At 47.0% G+C, this 18735-nt stretch overlaps 1 protein-coding gene across 1 annotated transcript; it reads left to right on the forward strand.

The window, feature by feature from the left end:
* The first annotated feature begins 1979 nt into the window (after positions 1–1979).
* Positions 1980–18735, forward strand: wnt3 (wingless-type MMTV integration site family, member 3). Its single transcript, XM_084669750.1, has 4 exons — positions 1980–2059; positions 13358–13599; positions 16475–16740; positions 18256–18735. Exons 1-4 carry the CDS (start codon positions 1980–1982, stop codon positions 18733–18735), a joined length of 1068 nt encoding a protein of 355 aa, XP_084525876.1.

Consider the following 18735-nt stretch of genomic DNA (forward strand, 5'->3'; position numbering starts at 1 on the left):
GCCCCTGCTGTGCAACCTTTCAGCCCCATAACACCATGGCTCCCCCTGCTTCGGAGGCCCTTGGTGATAGACCACCGCCCCCAAGCAACACAACAGTTGTCTCTACGCAAACCAATAAGGTATCATTTAAAAGCACAGCAGTGAACAGATTATATCTGATTGGGTTCCAAATCCAGTTTTGACCATTGGATTGTCAAGTAGTTAGTGCTTAGTATTTAGATACAATTGGAATCAGAGGCCTTATCATTTATATGGTTTTCTAATGAATCTTGCAAGTGGGAATTAACAACATTAGTCAATTGGAGGTGCTAACATTAGTTTGATTCAGTGCAAAATGTGATTCATCGGATTCAGATGATGTAATTCAGTCAACGGCTTTCGGTTCTCTCTAATTTATGTATGTATGCATATTAAAACGATGCATCATATTACTACTTTGTCTGTAGCCACCTAAAGGCAGAGTACCATAATGAGTACCATAATGACATGGTAGAAGAACCACTAAGAACATAAGACATCAATCTCTATGATGCAATCCACCAGCAAAACCCCAATGAGCTGGCCAGTAGGGATGTCTTTGAGATTTATTGGACAAAACAAAGTTGAATTGTAAGAACACTCCCTAAATATGACCATTTGCCCCATGTTCCAATCAAAGAACTGCACATTATGGTAGAAAGCATGTGTTGCTGTCCTTTCTTTTTGTCAATTTATTTCAAACCTTTTATCTGTTTTTTTTTGTAGTGAATTTTATGGCACACTGACTGTAGAGGAAACAAAGCTTTTATCTGATACTTCATATCAGTTAGACTGTGTTTGATCTCTGTCAGTTATCTTGTTTGCTTTTGCCCAAATCAGTTTCCCTGCACCTCAATGATCCTAGCACTTCAGAGTAATTCTACTCCTGTACTGATGTGCCTCCCGTTCCCCTCTCTCCCCCTCCCTCTGTCTCAGTGTTGCACGTCCCTTAGCCCATCAGAATGACAATGCTATTGATGTTAAATGTGTCGCCTTTGGGCCACTAGAGCATATAACCCTGTCTGCCTGACCTGGCTACCACATTTTATGGTTTTATTACGCCCTCTCTTTTATGTCTGCTATTTGGGGGTGGGAGGACAACAATTTAGAAAATTCACTGTATATGTCTCCTCCTGGTTGCATGAAGGAGAAAGGGTGTGTGTAAGCACTGTAGGCACATATATCCGGATCAATTAGTCAGGGCACAACCCCTAAAATGGAGTCAACGCGTTCTCCCCCATGTATGCCCTCCAATCCTGGAGCCTCCTCGGGGGGGGGGCTTCGTCCCTGCTCCCATCCTGAGACACTGGGAAGCGCTTGCTTGGAATTATCAAAGATGAAATAGACTGAATAAGAACTCTACCTTTTCCCCTCTGTCCTTCCCAAGATCTCCCTCTCATTTTGCCTCCCTCCCTCCCTCCTTCTCCTTTCTTTCTTTTCCACATGACCAGGGGGTGGTGTGTGATTGACAGATGGGAACGAAGAATAATTTTTTTCGTAACCTAAGGCCATCGTCTGTGATTGGCTTGCCAGCTGACATCTCCAAACCTCGCTTGTCTTTTTTTTTTTTTTTTTTGCTCCCCCCCTTTAATATTGGGCCTGTAAATGAAGCATCCTGAGGGAGAAAAAAAAGTAGAGAGAGAAAAAGATATCTACCTTAGGGAAGAACCTCAGAGAGAGGGAGGGAAGGAGAGGACGGGTAGGAGCGTGTGTGCGTGTGTGTGTGTGAGAGAGACACTTTACTCTCTTAACTACTAAGAGACAGACACACTTTCCTGGCCCGGTTCAAAGAAGAGGGAAAACAGGAGGAAGTTTTTTTTTTTTTTCATTTTCATTTAAAATTTTCTCCTCCAACAATCAAGCTTTCTCAACAGCTTGTCCTCCAGGAACTCTGCATCATTCCCCATTGGAAATTCTAGGAATTGATCTATTTGTACTTCTTTCAATACAAGGCATACCTCATGGATTTGTACCTGATTGGATTTATGATGTGTGTGTGGTTGTCCAGCTCTCGGGTACTTGGAGGGTATCCCATCTGGTGGTGAGTACAATTTACAGTTTCAGCATCAAATCCTAGAGCTGCAAGCATGGAGATATTTTGGTCAATCATTTTTAGAGGGAAGAATACATTGCACTTTCAGTTGACTGTGTGGAAAAATGTTTTTCGGCCCAGTCCAATGAATCTTAACCTCAAATACTGGTGGAACGGAAAAGGCTGGCCATTTTCTTCCCCTCCATACTCTAGTCTATATATCTCACACAAAATTATTGTGATGCTAAGGAGGCTTATTTCTGTGTGTGGCCTTCAACTTATTTAATGAGAACATCTTTTTTTTTGTGGGCACTGAAAGCATACGTACACAATTGTTGGTCTCAATTATGGGTGTAGGTGATTGGGTATAGTAGTTCTTGTAAACTGATTTTAATGTTTTTCTTTTTAAGTAGAAGAGAAATTCGGATATCATTTAGTGGAAATATAATCTCTCAATTTCTCAAGCACATTGACAACACTGACTTTCCTCCCAAAAGCTAAACAAAATCCCAAATCCTAAGGCCCGATTCCTCTAGTCAATAAATATATATATATGCTCTTTTACTGAAATAAACCTCCACGATTAGAAATTTGCCTGGAGAGTAGTACGACCAGGACCTTCAAGTCTGCGTCATTATTGTCTGCTTTGCTATTGTGTTTTTAAATTCCACATTCATGCTCCCGACTTATCATGCTATGTAACTCATCATTGTTAAATGGGTTTTTTCAATAAAATTGGAACGGAGACAACACATCAGATACTCAATTATTTATAACTAATAAAGCCGGTTCAAAATGTATTTAAAAAATCGAACACAAAATTCTTCATACGTCATATGTTTCATATCAATTTTCCTGATAGTATTTGCTGACTATAAATAACAGCTAATTTTGCCACTAAATGTATTGCTTTATTTTTGGATTCTCCAGGAGTGTTGATAGCAATGTCAGAGGACATGGGAGCTAAGTGCAGAGGGGTTTAATTTGTGTGTCTTTGTTGGAATATCCAACATCCCGTTTGGCAGAGATAACTGGAATTCATTGGTTTCTCTCATTACAAATTCAGCTACTGTACATGCAACTGACCTCATAGACCTCAGTCTTTTGTAATGTAAAGCTTTTGTTTTGGAGATATTTGTGTAGGCATATGACAAAGCTTATGTGGCTCCTGACACAATTCTTGTCAAAGCTACAGCACTTTTAGTAGCCGGGTTAGCATGTGGTCCCACAGCGGTCCAGTCCAAACCGCCAGCATCTTCTGGTTTCATTTACAGAGTAAGGAGCTGCCAACCCCACAGGCCACAGGGCTAGAGTGTTAATGGCATGAGGACTTTACACCCACTCACAGGTTGAGAAGCACCAGTGACAAAGAGCCCAGGATTCTCTTGTCTGAATTACCTGCAGCTGTTTTATTGAAAAAGCTTTCATGTTACTGGTGTAATGTTCAAGTCTTAATAATGTCAGCACCTTTGATTTGGGTAACATGTTTTAAGAGTAGATGGTACTGGGTGGGGGTGGGGCTGGAAAGATGAAAAGCCTGCGCGTAGCTTCAGGTGACTGCGCAGGTATGAGAAGCGGCTGTCACTGAGGACTATCACTGTCGTCACCCGCGGTGTACATCCCATCCAAGAGGGACAAAACAAGATGGGTACAAGGTGCGTCAACGCAACGGTGCTGAGTTTCAGCCTACCTAGGCTCCTCTCAGCTTCTGTCTCAGGGGCGAGGACTTGGTCATAAATTCTCTAGACAAGGAGGGGAAGGGAGGGGGGAGAAGAAGGACTTTTGATGGCTCCATGCCTGGGAGTCACAGCATCACAAGATGGGGTGTTGAAAACAAAACAGAGCATAAATAACTTTGTATTTGCATGGAAGCAGAGGTACCAGAGAGGCATAGCTGGCTAATGAGGTGGTTTGGAGTGCAGACCCATACTAAAACAGAACCCCTCCCCTTTAATAAAATGCAAGAATGTTTGGTGAAAGAAGAGTTTTATATGTCAGAAAAAAAGATATAAAGTATTTGGAGAGATGTCACACCAGAACATACTGCAGGCCTAACATTAACCACAGGTTCCATGAGGTCTCAGTGTAGTGATCTGACAAAGGGTTTGGCAGTCTGTGAGACTGTTTAAATGTGTGGCTTTTAGAACATATCTGTTTCAAAATATCTGTCACCGGACATTCAAAGTTTTCTTTTGGCACAGACTGTTCATACAGCACTTTTTACAGCCGGGTAGTTGATTAGAGTTCAATACAGTTATCACACTGTCTAGACTGCGTTTTCCAAATTTGATTGAGTTTGAATGTTGTGATTAATTAGATGTCATGTGTCTGAATTCCATGCAGCTCCTGTAAGTTTGTTCCCATGCAAATATTATTTGTATAGCAACAAAAAGGTTTGTGTCATATCATTAACTATTTCAGGATAAACTCCCCACACATTATAATCAAAGTCTTATGCTCAGATAATCCCTAAATGGAACAGCTAAAGCCATCCTGTCATCCGGCCTTACTATCTCTGTTTATATTCATATTGCAAACAGTGGACATGATGAGTGAATACTGACACTCGACATCACCAAGGAATTAGCCCTCTCAAATCTCCTCAAACACTGATTGTGGAGCGTCAAATATTCGTGGTTTAGTTCCATTATGTATCACCTCAGAACCAGCTACAAATCTATTATCCACTTCTCCGCCACCACTTTAGTCCCGGGAGAAACAGAAAAGAGGACTTGTAACTTTTGTAAATGAACTACATTTACATTTAGTCAATTAGCACATGCTCTTATCCAGAGCAACTTACAGTAAGTATAGGGACATTCCCCGAGGCAAGTAGGGTGAAGTGCCTTGCCCAAGTACACAACGTCATTTGACACAGTCAGGAATTGAACTGGCAACTTTCTGATTAATAGCCCGATTCCCTAACCGCTCGACCATCTGAACCAACAGTGCAGCTCAGTTTTTTTTTCATTTTCAGCTTGATACCTGTGTTACATTGTGTTACTCATTACCTAGCATTTTAATTGTCTAAACTGTTAGATATTAGTACCGTGAGTACCGTTTTGTTGCTGAAGAGCATTGAGCAACCCCCTAGAAATATAGCAGGAAGAGAGATGAGAAAGATAAGAGACAAAGCATTTATAAAAAAAAATACTTTTATGTAAACAAAGCCAGAAATGTATAACTGATATTTCAGATTATTTTTAAGTGGATTCCACTTTATTCTAGGCATTAGAGCTTTTTCAGGGGTTTGCTTATTATTCTGACCACACAATTCATCCATCACACTAAATCAGGTGTAAATAACTTTCCAGTGCTGCATTGTACAATCCAGATGGGTCCCTACTTATGCAAGTCATCTCAGTCTTGACAGATTACTGAATCCCTACATATCTCTACCTTGGTCATCCCTACCCAGGTCATCCCTACCTAGGTCAACCCTACCGTGGCAATCTCTATCCAGGCTATCTCTATCCAGGCCATCTCTACCCACATCATCTCTTCCCAGGCTATCTCTTCCCACATCATCTCTACCCAGGCCATCTCTTCCCAGGCCATCATCACCAACATCATCTCTATCCAGGTCATCTCGATCTAGGTTATGTCTCCCTAGGCCATCTCCACCTAGGTTATGTCGACCCAGACAAACCCCCCCAGGCCATCCCAACCCTGTCCAACACCAGTGGCTCTAAATGGGGCTCAAAGTTCCATCTCCAGGTCTCAGGAATGTCATTATCTGGCTGTGACACCCCCTCCTACTCAGCCCTACACCCCCACCTTTGGCAAAAGGATCAATCTAATGATTCGTACTGCGAGAAAATCCTCCATCTGCGATCCTGTGTGAAAAGATCAAGGATGTTCAAGCATTATACTGAACAGTGCAAAGGGAGCGAGAAAATAGAAAGGGAAAGCCCTAAAAGAATGTTATTCTTAAGAACCTGTAGGGTTCCATATCAATGGCATGGGCTGCCATACAACAGGGGGTCAAAGACATCGCAAAGCCCCTGAGAAATGTCTGAGGGGCAGACTGCCCTAGAGGGCTTCTCAATGTAAGATAAAGCTTTAACCAGGAGTACGGCTAACATCCATACAGGAGAGTGAGCAAACTGGTAACAGGTAGAAAGGATTACCTATTTGAAATCCAGCTGTTTGAGCTTTCCAGAGAGCGGTTTGTGTTTTATCCCACAACAGTTGTAAACTAGAGGCATTAATCCAGCCAGCATCATCCTACACAACACGACATTACGATGCTCTAACTGCAGCGTTCAGAAAACAACTCACCGGCATGATGTCACCCTGCTCAAACACAAGGTAGGTGAGCTGTTCAAAAGAGAGTGGCACTGTACTGTTAGTTCAAAGCGGTGTAGGAAATGACAAAGCCTCACTGTGCACACTTATTACCTGTACTAAAACACAGGTCAGGGCAGTTCCTCAAAAGAAAACAAGCTCAAGTGCCCGAGGGCAACGAGGTCATTGAGGGTTATGCACACGGACAAACACACACACAAACTAAAACTGGAAGTCTTTATTACACTTGTCTAATTGTCCAGAATAGCGACCTCCTGTAACTTGCTCCTAATGAACAGCACATTAAGAGCACCCTGTGACCTCTTTAGAAGACAGGGGGCAATTCTTTCCCAACCTAGTGACTATGAAGTATTGGTCACACCTGTGCACCCTGATTACAGGTAAACTCCCCCCAGGTTACCGCACAGGTCATCGTTTCAGATGGGGGAAGGACAGAGAGGAAGGTAGTGAGTGAAAGAGAGAATGAGAATCTCAAAGAGTTTTGGAATGTAGGTAGTATATACAGAATAGTCATAGTAACATTGTTATTTAAATAATTTTTACGTACAGTATATACATAGTGACTGTGGCATAGAATTATTAACACGCATTCATCATACTTGCTACAAATGTCCCATGCTGTCATTGTGACACTGTGCACAGGTCTACCGCTGGTTATGATACATCATCACAGAACAGCATGATGAAGGGCTGTGCAAACGTGAATGCCAGGGATACTAACATGAATTATTATTATGCTAAACATATAAAAACATGGCACCAAATAGGGGAAAGAAGAATTTTGGTGTTGATTTTAGCTTTAAGCTTGCCAGGACAATTCTCAATGGCACAGAGCGTGCACAATGCTGTGTTTGAGTTTCAGTTTTTCATTCCGCCAGTCTATCCAAACTCGTCTTCAGAACCCAGCCTTTTCAAGAGAACTTGACTGCTGCAACTGCCCTTCATACAGTCACATGGAGCGCACCTCCACACTGCCTGACAAGGTGTTGTCTGCCTCTCTTCAGTCAGTCAGTCAGTCAGCCAGTCAGAAGTTGTGTTCCCTGGCGCACGGTGCAGCGGCACGGCTTTCACTCACTCACTGCTAACTTCCTGACAGGTAGGTTCACAAGTTTACACCCCTTGATACTCCTCCCTACTGACTTCAGGGGCTCCCTGTCCCAGCTCCGCAAGCCTGTCTGAGGAGGAAGAGCAGAAGGGAGGGAGGGATGGAGGGAGGGGAGGAAGAAAGCAAGAAACAGGTTGGAACATTTTTCAGGGGTCCTGTCATTTTTTATCTGATCAGCCCATAGCTGTTGGACTACAAATCAAAAGTGTTCCAGAGAAAAACAGAAGACAACAACACACACAGGAGCTGCACATTCCAGCCTCCGCCAGGAAAAGCCCCATCCTGAGGCAAAGCCGGCAACTTTCTGTGGCCCACTTTACTCTCCTTCCAGGGCCTTTGTCTCCCTGTGGATTCTGTTGGGGAATTAAAATTGGAATTCAGACAGCAATGTTTTGGTGCACAAGAGCACGGTGTCTCATTTGTAACATTGCCTCCAAGGCTAATTCAACAAGGAATACTGTGATATCAACATAAATAAATAGACCATAAGTTGATAAAACAGATTGTATGGGGTCAGTTATTTAAGTAGAAATTGTATTCGTCTGGAGTTAAACTAATTTCTGATTAATGCAACAATGAAATGCACTTGAGACAATCCGACACACAACTGACTATTTGATTTGATTAAGTAAGAAGCAATAACTTGTTTCCACCTGCAAAAGAATTGCTGGTATCACACAAAGCCATCCTTTACTATACAAATGTTTGGTCGAGACCCAAATCTTTCAGCTGTGGTTCTTTACTCTCGCTGAGTCACATCAGTTGGCGATAACTCATGCGTTACGCTTTGTTTCAAATGGCGTAGGCCTGAACAAGTAAGCATGATTGGAGTTGATGAGATGTTACATAAGAGTTATGTATTGTAATATGTAAATTCTGTCACGCAATAGCAAAAATACGTTGCGTGCAGAAGAAGCTACGAGCCACTGTGTGTGTGTGTGTGTGTGTGTGAGTGTGTGCTTGTGTGTGTATTTCAGTGCGTGGGTGTTTCTAGGCCCGGTCTACACAACATTTAAAGCAAGATTAATGGACTGAGGTTACAGCAACATCATTTAACCTGTACTGAGCGCCAAGTGGGCACTACATTAAGACGTGTGCTCAGCAAATGCAAGGCATGCTGGGATTTGGGCCTTTGAGTGCAAGTAGAAACACCCTCCTGCCTCAGACACCAACTCACTTTCCATGATGCTTAGATCGCTGCCTGAGGAATAATGCACAGAGGAATGGATTGTGACAGGTTGGTTCTCCCCCTAATCCTCTCTCTCTCTCTCTCTCTCTCTCTCTCTCTCTCTCTCTCTCTCTCTCTCTCTCTCTCTCTCTCTCTCTCTCTCTCTCTCTCTCTCTCTCTCTCTCTCTCTCTCTCTCTCTCTCTCTCTCTCTCTCTCTCTCTCTCTCTCTCTCTCTCTCTCTCTCTCTCTCTCTCTCTCTCTCTCTCTCTCCTTCTCTCTCTCTCCCCCTTTCTCTCTGTCTTGTCTCTCTCTCTCTCTCATTCTATTGGTCCCTCTCAGGCCTCATTTTGGTCATATACTATTGTTGTTGGCAAACACTGATTGCTATTGGTTACATTGTTATTGTTTAAAATACCTTATAGGAATACAACATTCAAAGGAACAAGCTGAAGGGCAGTACAATCCCACCACAGCCCTAACTCTACTGATGTACAAACAAAGTGTTTTGTGGTGTAGTACAGTTGACCTACAGGGCCGTAACAGGTCTAAGAAAGGGTTTCACCTGTCACACTGTGGTGTACTCCTACTGGACTACACCTTGATGGTGCATGAAACTGGCCAAAAACTGTAAAAGGTTATCTACTGGTGTTGCTGTGGTTTGTACAAGTATTCATCATTGCGTCAAATTGTTTAAACTATGTAGGCTTCCTGCCTAATTTGAGAACGATCCAACATACTTGTATAATTTGCCAGGGGCAGGGTATTTAAGAGGTGATTTGTTGGTTGTGATACGGCAGTCTGGGGATTTCGAATGGAAGTGCTGATCAAACTATAGGCTATTGGTTGCCTAGTTTACCAAATGGATGACAGACAGTTGACGTCATGAGCAGAGAGGCCCTCAATTTTGGAGACGAGGCCTGGTCGTGAACTTCAAATTTGCCCTAACAATACGGTAGTGAGGTCAGATGTCATGCATTAGCTGGTTCAGAGGGTCACCTAGTGTTTTCTGTGCCTCTGACTTGAGAAGTTGTCACAGAGAAAAGGTTCATCTGTCTGCCTTAAGACAGGTAAATGTTGACCTATGCAATGTCGACCTCCCACAAAAACAGCTGCAACACGTTCTAACCAGCAATGTAGGATCGAAATAGGCAGTATCCAGCGGTATCCTGTGGCAGGAATCACTTTGACAGATGTCTTCTCATCACATCAAGTTTTCCTCTGTGGAATGCTTGATAGTTTGTTGTCGCATTTCCACCCATCTGCAGAGCATGCGGTGCTTTCCCTTTGTCTTCCTTCCGTGTCGTGTGTGTGGTTTTCCACTGGCCCGGGCGCTCTTACACCAGGTTGGTTTGGAAACGGAGAAAACCCCCCCAACGAGCAGCGAACCCCCAGGCTGCTGGAGGCCCCTCGCTCCTGTCCAGGCACGCACCTGCCAAGCCCCACAGTTTCAGCTCTCCTGTCTACTACCCTGGAGCGGATTCCCCCGGCATTCTGCCTCAGTGCAGGCCCTGCGTCTATGCTCACCTGCTCGGTTGAGACACGTTGCTCGTGGCTTCCGAGAAGAAGCCAGGCAAAACGGGAGAGCTCAGCACAACACACACACACACATTCAGGTCCTCTCACACGCGTGTGTGGGTAGGACACGCCTCTCTCCCACAGGCTTTCCCCTCAGGATCGGTAAGACTCTCATTAGCACCTAGCCAAAGACATCCCTTTCATCTCGTCAGTCCATTACAGACCAAGTGAGGCGCATCCTTTACAAACAAAATAGAAAGAGACGGGAAGAGCCACGGCGTGTTGTCTGTCTAAACACGCTGCGTCCACATGAAAGCCTCGTGTGGTTGGGTAATTGGCGTCATCAGACATCCACATCGCATTCGAAACCTGTGTGCCGGTGAGCGTCCCGGGAGGGAGGGGCGTGGCCAGCCGCTGGGCTGTCACTCTGCCAGGCACGGCCTCCACGGCACCTCAGTGCACAGCGCCCATCCACACAGGCCCGCCCTACGCCTCAGAGATTCACGAGCAGCACGACAGCGAGAGTAGACGTGTAATTACTTCACTTAGTCACCAGACAGAATGAAGTCAGCAATGCTTGAACTCATTGGCGTTTCTGGGATTGGGATTGGCATGTGAGCTAATGTGAGCCTCCCTCGCTCTGGCGTACACGAGACAAGGAGATGACTGTGGATAGATGACCACACTAACGTTCCTGGCCTGGCCTGCTCCCAGAGCTTAACCGCTTGTCTGCAAGGGAACATCATATTTGGAAGAACAACAAATCCGTCTGAGTTTGAGTTGGATGTTAATAGGACAAATAAACTGATACAGTCCTATGTTCTGGTTAAGACCTTGACTGGAGCAGTACCGACTATACTGGAAATGTAGTTTATAGTTGAATGCTGGTTCCGATTGAGAATGTGCTGCTTTTTGGACTTGCCCCTGACATAATACCTTTCGAACTAGCTCCCATGTCCTCCGACTTTGCTCAATGTCTTCTTCTCTTTAAGCTCCCACACTTGTGTCAGAAGCAGGTGGCTGCGAACCAAGCGGCTTGTTTGTGTGATCCTGTACTGGGTGAGCTCAGCTGCTCAGAGCTGCTCAGAGCTGCTCGGGCTCTCTCTTGTGTCAGTGTAAGCTCCACTGGCAACGCTCTGATAGCTGGGAGCCTGCTGTAACAATGCTCACCTGTACTCCAAAGGAGATCAAAAAGAAAACGTTTGTGAGAGGGGGTGGACGGGGGTTGCAGGTTTCGCGGAGGGTTGTCGGAGAAAGCAAAGATCACATGAGCTGTGAACTTTCTGAGGGTTTTTTTTTTTTTTCTCTCTCTCTTGACTTCAATGACTTGGCTTTTGTGTCGGGGTGGGTGCAGAGCCGCAATCATCTGTCAGAGTCAGCGGCTGTGGTGATAGGGTTGCGCCCCGCGGGGGGCCTGAGGTCATCCTGAGTGGTGCTCTGATCTGATCAGCGCCGATTGTTCCCCCCGTCATCCTCGCATGGCCGCCAGCGGGACTCAGTGGGCCTGGGCTCCATCGTGTGTCTGCTACTGAAACACTGACAGGAACTCTCTCACTTTCCCTCTCTCTCTCTCTCTCTCTCTTCCCTCCCTCTCTCTCCCTCTCTCTCTCTCTCTCTCTCTCTCTCTCCCTCTCTCTCTCTCCTTCCCTCCCTCTCTCTCCTCTCTCTCTCTCTCTCTCTCTCTCTCTCTCTCTCCCTCTCCCTATCTCTCTCCTTCCCTCTCTTCCTCCCTCCCCCCCCCCCTCTCTCTCTCTCTCTCTCTCTCCTCCCTCCCCCCCTCCCCCCCCCCTCTCTCTCTCTCTCTCTCTCTCTCTCTCTCTCTCTCTCTCTCTCTTTCTCTCTCCTTCCCTTTCTCTCTCTCCCCCTTTCTCTCTGTCTGTCTGCCTCTCTCTGTCTCTCTCTCTCTCCCATATTTCCCTCTGTCCTGCATACCCTCTCTTTCTCTCAATTCTTCATTCATGTGTGAAATAACATCCATGGAGTAGTATTTTTGGTCATTTTCTTTTGTTTGACGGAGCTAGAGAATAGAGAAGAGACGCAGGGGGGAGAGAGGGGGAGACATGCAGAAATGGCCCGTGCCAGAATGGAACTGGGGCCACTGTGTTAACGCCTCAGCCTCACGCTCTTCCCAGTGAACCATCGGGAAGCCCCGGCACACGTTTGGTGTACTTTTGAGAGCATTCACGGAGAATAAACAAACAACATCACCGTAAATGTGATTAACTACCTCATGATAAATAAACACATAGCAGCTTCTGGAAAGCAATGTGCAGTTTTGCCTCAGCCTGTCAAAACAGTAGGCATGTTAAAACACGGACAAAGCTTTTTTATAGAAAAAGAAGGCAATTAAAATTAATTACCTCAATGAAACTATAATGGTTTCTGGCATCCATAGCTGATGTGGGCTGTCTCGTTGAGGTGATTCATCTGTGTTTAGGCACATCTACACCAGCCCGCTGGTGAGGAGAGAGAGTTTCAGGAATGCCATGTCCCCTTTACGACACAGCGAACAGCACACATACCCACATCTCCAGAGGAAACCCACAAATTAATAATAGAAATGTTTAATTGCACTTGTAATAACATAAATATAAATGTGTGTGTGTGTGTGTGTTTATGTTTGTTTGATGTCTTTATTTGGTTTTATTGGGCCTTTTCCAAAGAATAAACAAGATAGATCTGTGTGTTATCTTTCAGATCATCAGTACTTGCTAACAAGACGGAGCACTTAGAAAAGTCAATACTAATAGCTCATATCCTTGCCCCGAAGAGTGGCTATTAGCTTCTATCCTTGAAAGAAAACAAATAACGGCACTGCTTTGAACTACATAAAGTCAATAAAACACTCAAGTAATCCCAACTCTAGGGTAAAAAACATTGTTCCTAAACCGTCAATTTCAAAAATCGACCTTACATATAGTACGATAGTAAAAAGCCTGTTTGAATGATTCAACGTGTAGGGCCTGTGTATGGAGAGAGCCTTTTCCTGCCCTGTCTCCCCATACAGACTGAGAGGGGCCACTCTGGCCCAACAACACCATTGAGGAACTTGAGGCCATTCAGTTATTCAATGGCAGATCATCCTAGGGCTTCTCCCTGGAAAGACGAGGGGAGAGCATGAGACTGTTTAGGCACTGCTAGGGTGGGGTCTAGCAGGACTTAGTAACTGATACCCCCCCCCCTTTCCCCCTCCATCTCTCCCCGCTGCAGGTCCCTGGCCCTGGGGCAACAGTACTCGTCACTGGGCTCCCAACCCCTTCTGTGCGGCTCCATTCCTGGCTTGGTTCCCAAGCAGCTGCGCTTCTGTCGTAACTACATCGAGATCATGCCCAGCGTGGCCGAGGGCGTCAAGCTGGGCATTCAGGAGTGCCAGCACCAGTTCAGGGGCCGCCGCTGGAACTGCACCACCATCAAAGACAACCTGGCCATCTTCGGCCCCGTGCTGGACAAAGGTGAGCAGCCAAGCAGGCCGATGAGATGATGCGCCGTCCTTAACCCCTGTTTTGCCTCCACACTGCTGATCAAAAGGGAACGTGTGTCAGATTGCCAAGTGTCGTAGAACTCTGAGTATCGTACAAACCGCGAAACAACGTGTTGTACAACATTGTGAAACGAAACTCCATAGCACCAAGTAGACGCAGAGTAGAATCAGCGGTAGCTTGCAGGCTGGCAGAGGGCACTGGCGTCGATCATAGACGTAACAAAATCTTTTTAGGAAATAAGAGGAGAAATATGATTGAAGTAGTCTAAACAAACAGGAGTATTACAGGAAGCTGACGCGTCAAGTTGAAGTATCAGGGTAACCAAAGCTTTGCAGTTACACACCGCCTGTTTCTCTGGCTTTTGCTGACAAACGACTACCAGGGCAATTACAATAATATACACCTTTCCTCACAGCTGTGAGAAATGATCCCGCCGGTGCAAGCACTGACACATTATTCTGACTTCCATCAATCTTTCCCCTTCAACATCACCTTTATCTTTTAAATCTCAGTGTCGTCTTTGGGTTTCCCAACCTTGTTTGTGTTTTTCAGACATGAAAGCAGGTCAGTGTTGTAAATCTCGAAAGAAAACATCACAGTTATATTTTAGGACATCTATCAGGCTTTCCACACTGAAAACCACTCATCAACGGTCTTAACACCGACTGTGTGCTTTAAACAATCCCTAAAACGTGATACAAAAACACAGAACGCACAAAGAAAACAGAACCAGGGTTGTTCCGTGGAGCCGTTGAATCCCTAATGATAAAGATGGGGACTTTGTCCCTTTGGAGAGTGAGGCTGCTGAGGCTGCTGATTGGAAATGAATTAGCCTGTGTGTCAGAGGGGCAGGGATCTGGGCAGACATGGGTAGTGTGAACCTCCCTCGCTCCTCAATCAAAATAAAAGGGAGAGGGGAGGCCAAATGAGATTACAGGCAATAGAAAAGGGCTGGGGGGGGGGGGGCTCAGCTCAACCCCTACTGTGCATGAAGACCAGCTCGCTGCTCACTCAGGCAGGCTCCCACGAACAACCCATTCACACGCCCTTTTGACTCTGTCATGAAAACAGCCTGAAAGGGAATCTCCCAACCTACCCTGGGCCCTGCGCTGGCCTGAGGTGGAAGGGAGAGGAAGGCAGGGGGTGGCTTAGGTGGGCGCTGAGGCCTGAGTCTGGAGTGTGGGCATGGAGGAGGGCGACGGATGGGAGGGCATCATAGAGTGACTAGCCACTGAAGCCACTATGGTAGTTAATGGTGGTGAGGGATAAGGGTGGTGGTGTTGGAGATTGGGGGTGGGTGGGGGGGGGGGGGGGGGGTTTACGCCTGGGTGTTGGTGGTAGGAAAGGATGGGGTTTTAGGGTGGGGTGGGGGGTGGGGTGGTGGGGGAGTTTAGGGAATGCCAGCTCTGGGCAGAGCGGGACTGTGGGGGCGCGAGTCGCTGGGCCCTTTGTGTGGGTAATACAGTGTGACACAAGGGAAACAAAGGCGGATTGATGGGCCCAGCAGGTAGCAGGAGCCGCGCTAGCCTTGGCTGACAGCCAGAACTCCAGGGCCCCACTGCTCACAGGCCCCTGTTGTGGAGAGCAGAGCAGGGCTTGCCAGGGATAGCTGGGACTCCCAGTCGCCTCCCAACCAGAGGTGTGTGTGATCCAATCAAACAAACATTCACAGGGGCTTGAAACAAGAAATTTAGCTTTTTTCTGTTTACAGTATGATGCACACTAGGAGCACAGATACTGTGGAGACTGTCCACACAAGAACAGGTCTGTATTATATATCTGCAATGACTACTACATTACGTTTATCAGGCTTCCACTTTTCACAAACTATGGGATATTAATGTCATTACTGCTGTATCGTGAACAACACTTCTGAAACACTTCTTGGGAATATGTCATTCAGTTAGTCGGAGAAATTCAGTTAGACCTCCCTAGACGCTTAATACTTCATTGCACAGTGGGCCTTCCCTTACCCTCTAGGTCTCAGTGTATGTGTGTGTGTGTTTATGTATCATGTGTGTGCTCATGGGGGTGGGGGTGGAGGTGTGCAGTGAAAAGAGTAAGCCATAGTAAGTGTGCTGCGATTGTGAAACAATGGTGTCTGGTTACATAATAAGCTGTTGCGTTCAAAGGAGGCGTAACTCCATCCCTCAGCACCAACACGCTAGACGCACCGCTCGGTCTCAGCAGAGGCCCTGCTCGGTCTCAGCAGACGCCCTGGGCTCCAACCAGGGGAGTGTGGGTGGGGGTGGAGGGGTGAGGGGCGACATTCCTGAAACACTATCCAGATGCAAAACAGCACACCTAGCGGGACGACAGGAGGTCTCTGTGATCCCACTGAGGAGGAGGGCGACTGACACAGCCACAAAGAGGATGAGGTCACCTGGGACTCCTCCGCCCCACAGCTCCTCCAGTCATGTTGAATGCATTCCTAAATCTGCAGGTCATCATCGTGTAGATCCATAGTTGGAAGACCACATAAACATTCCAGTTGAAAGCGTTTTGGTTTTCTGCGTTGATTAGACTCTCACTGAGATACTCCCAGTCCATTTTAGAAGTGTGGTGAGTTTGTGTCAAGCAAGTATTTTTCATCCTGATGTTATTCGTTTCAAAGTACAGATAGGTTCAGGTATGTACGCCTACTTGAAGATTAAATGCTGTGTTAAAAGGTTTGTGCCCAAGGGGATCCCCTTTCATTACTCCTGGATGGATGTTGGCAGTCACAAAGATAGTCGTTGTCAAAGTGGGACCTGAGATTGACGTTTTGTGTACGCACATTTCACCTTCCTCCCTGTATCTCTCCCTTTCCCTCTGTCTCACTCTCTCTCTCTCTCTGTCTGTCTAGCCACGAGAGAGTCTGCCTTCGTCCACGCCATAGCCTCGGCTGGCGTGGCGTTCGCAGTGACGCGCTCCTGCGCCGAGGGGACGTCCACTATGTGTGGGTGTGATTCCCACCACAAGGGACCCCCAGGGGAGGGCTGGAAGTGGGGCGGCTGCAGCGAGGACGCTGAGTTCGGGGTCCTGGTGTCCAGAGAGTTTGCCGACGCCAGAGAGAACCGCCCGGACGCCCGCTCGGCGATGAACCGCCACAACAACGAGGCCGGCCGCACGGTGAGTCAGCGCCGTACAGACACGCTCCCGAGATGAGTCATCAAGCACGTTGCTACACACTGCGGACGATACGAGGTTGTTCACATGCATACAGCATGCTTGGTGATATTGGGAGGTAGGACTACCAGAAAACCACCAAATCAATCCCATCTACACACCCAGCACACAGATTACACAACGGTTTCATAGTGAGTACCTATGCCCTGAACGCACCCTAAGCACGCCCAACCCTGTAGCTCAAACAGGGAGAAAGCCCAGGAAAAAAGACAATGAACAAAGATCAGATTGTTACATGAAGGAGTTGGAATTATCCACGGTAAACAGTTACAGTAAAAGATTACTAATTGTATGACAGATGGGATTTGGCTATTTGACTTCTTCAGCCCACATTTGAGTGAATTTCCACCTGAAAAGGTTGCACTTCATTCTGAATGACTGGGTAATTGCCTGAACTAAAAAATCCCAACCCTGCCTTTCATGCCTTGCATCCCAACGAAAATTCCCTGACAGACAAATAACCCGAGTTAGGTGAGGGGGAAAATAAGGGAATCAGCATGGATTTAAACCATCACTCGTGCTGTCACTGCTTACTGAAGTGTCTGGTGAGGACTACTCGCCAGCACGCTGAGGGGCAATTGGAGGGACCACACGGCAACAAGGCAGGCCTTTGATCTGAGCAGACAGGAGCAGGGAGACCACAGGAGCTGCAGAATGGCAGCCCTGTCAGGACCCTTCTCCTCAGCCTGATCCCAGTCACCCCACCTGGGCTCCTCCAGCTCCATTGTTCCTGTCCTCTCCACCCCTCCACCCCTCCACCCGCCATGGCCCAGGGCCCCAGAGATGCCAGGGGCCTGACGAGCTCAGGACATGATGTCACAAGTCTCCCATACCCCCCTACCCCCCCACCCTCCCTCTCTCTCCCTCTCTCTCTCAACCCCCCCCCCCCCTCCCTCCCAACCCCCCCATTGCCCAGGGGGGCCACAAACACCTGCCTTCCGCTTCAGCTGGGGAATTCTGCAGCTAAATATAGCCAGGGAATTGAAGCAAAACAAATTAAAACAAAGGAAAGCAGAGTCTGTGAACTGCTCACGTGTGAACAGACTTCAGAGGGAGTGAGCTGCAGACTGAGAAGACCTGCGTTTGTTTAACACATGACATGACACCCAGACACACAAGTTCAGCCCCAATCTCAACCTCCTGCGCAGGTTTTAAGTCCGCAATACTGAACATCCTGTGTGTGTGAAAGTGAAAGCTAATGAATAAAAGTATTTAAATAGTAACTATCCATAAAAATACCTTTCCCATGGACTTACTTGTCTTCCCAGAAAGTCCACATAGTAACCCAACCTGTTGCTACACTACACGAGCTAACCCTTAGACTAAATAAGTAGTATTCAAAACAAACCAACCCAGGACTAGTTTAACCGGCTCGATAATGAGCTGATCACACCTGTAAACCCCTGCCTCTCTCCATCTTGTCTCTGAACTGGGATTTCCTCCTCGTCCTCCCCTCAGACCATCCTGGACCACATGCACCTGCGCTGCAAGTGCCACGGCCTGTCAGGCAGCTGTGAGGTGAAGACCTGCTGGTGGGCTCAGCCCGACTTCCGCATGCTGGGGGACTACCTGAAGGACAAGTACGACAGCGCCTCGGAGATGGTGGTGGAGAAGCACCGCGAGTCGCGGGGCTGGGTGGAGACGCTGCGGGCCAAGTACGCCTTCTTCAAACACCCCACGGAGCGCGACCTGGTCTACTACGAGGGCTCGCCCAACTTCTGCGAGCCCAACCCGGAGACGGGCTCGTTCGGGACGCGCGACCGCGTCTGTAACGTGTCCTCGCACGGCATCGAGGGCTGCGACCTGCTGTGCTGCGGGCGCGGCCACAACACCCGGACTGAGAAGCGCAAGGAGAAGTGCCACTGCATCTTCCACTGGTGCTGCTACGTCAGCTGCCAGGAGTGCGTGCGCGTCTACGACGTGCACACGTGTAAGTGA

The sequence above is a fragment of the Hypomesus nipponensis genome, chromosome 13 (assembly GCF_054491055.1).
Source record: "Hypomesus nipponensis isolate SF chromosome 13, ASM5449105v1, whole genome shotgun sequence".
Classification (NCBI taxonomy): Eukaryota; Metazoa; Chordata; class Actinopteri; order Osmeriformes; family Osmeridae; genus Hypomesus; species Hypomesus nipponensis.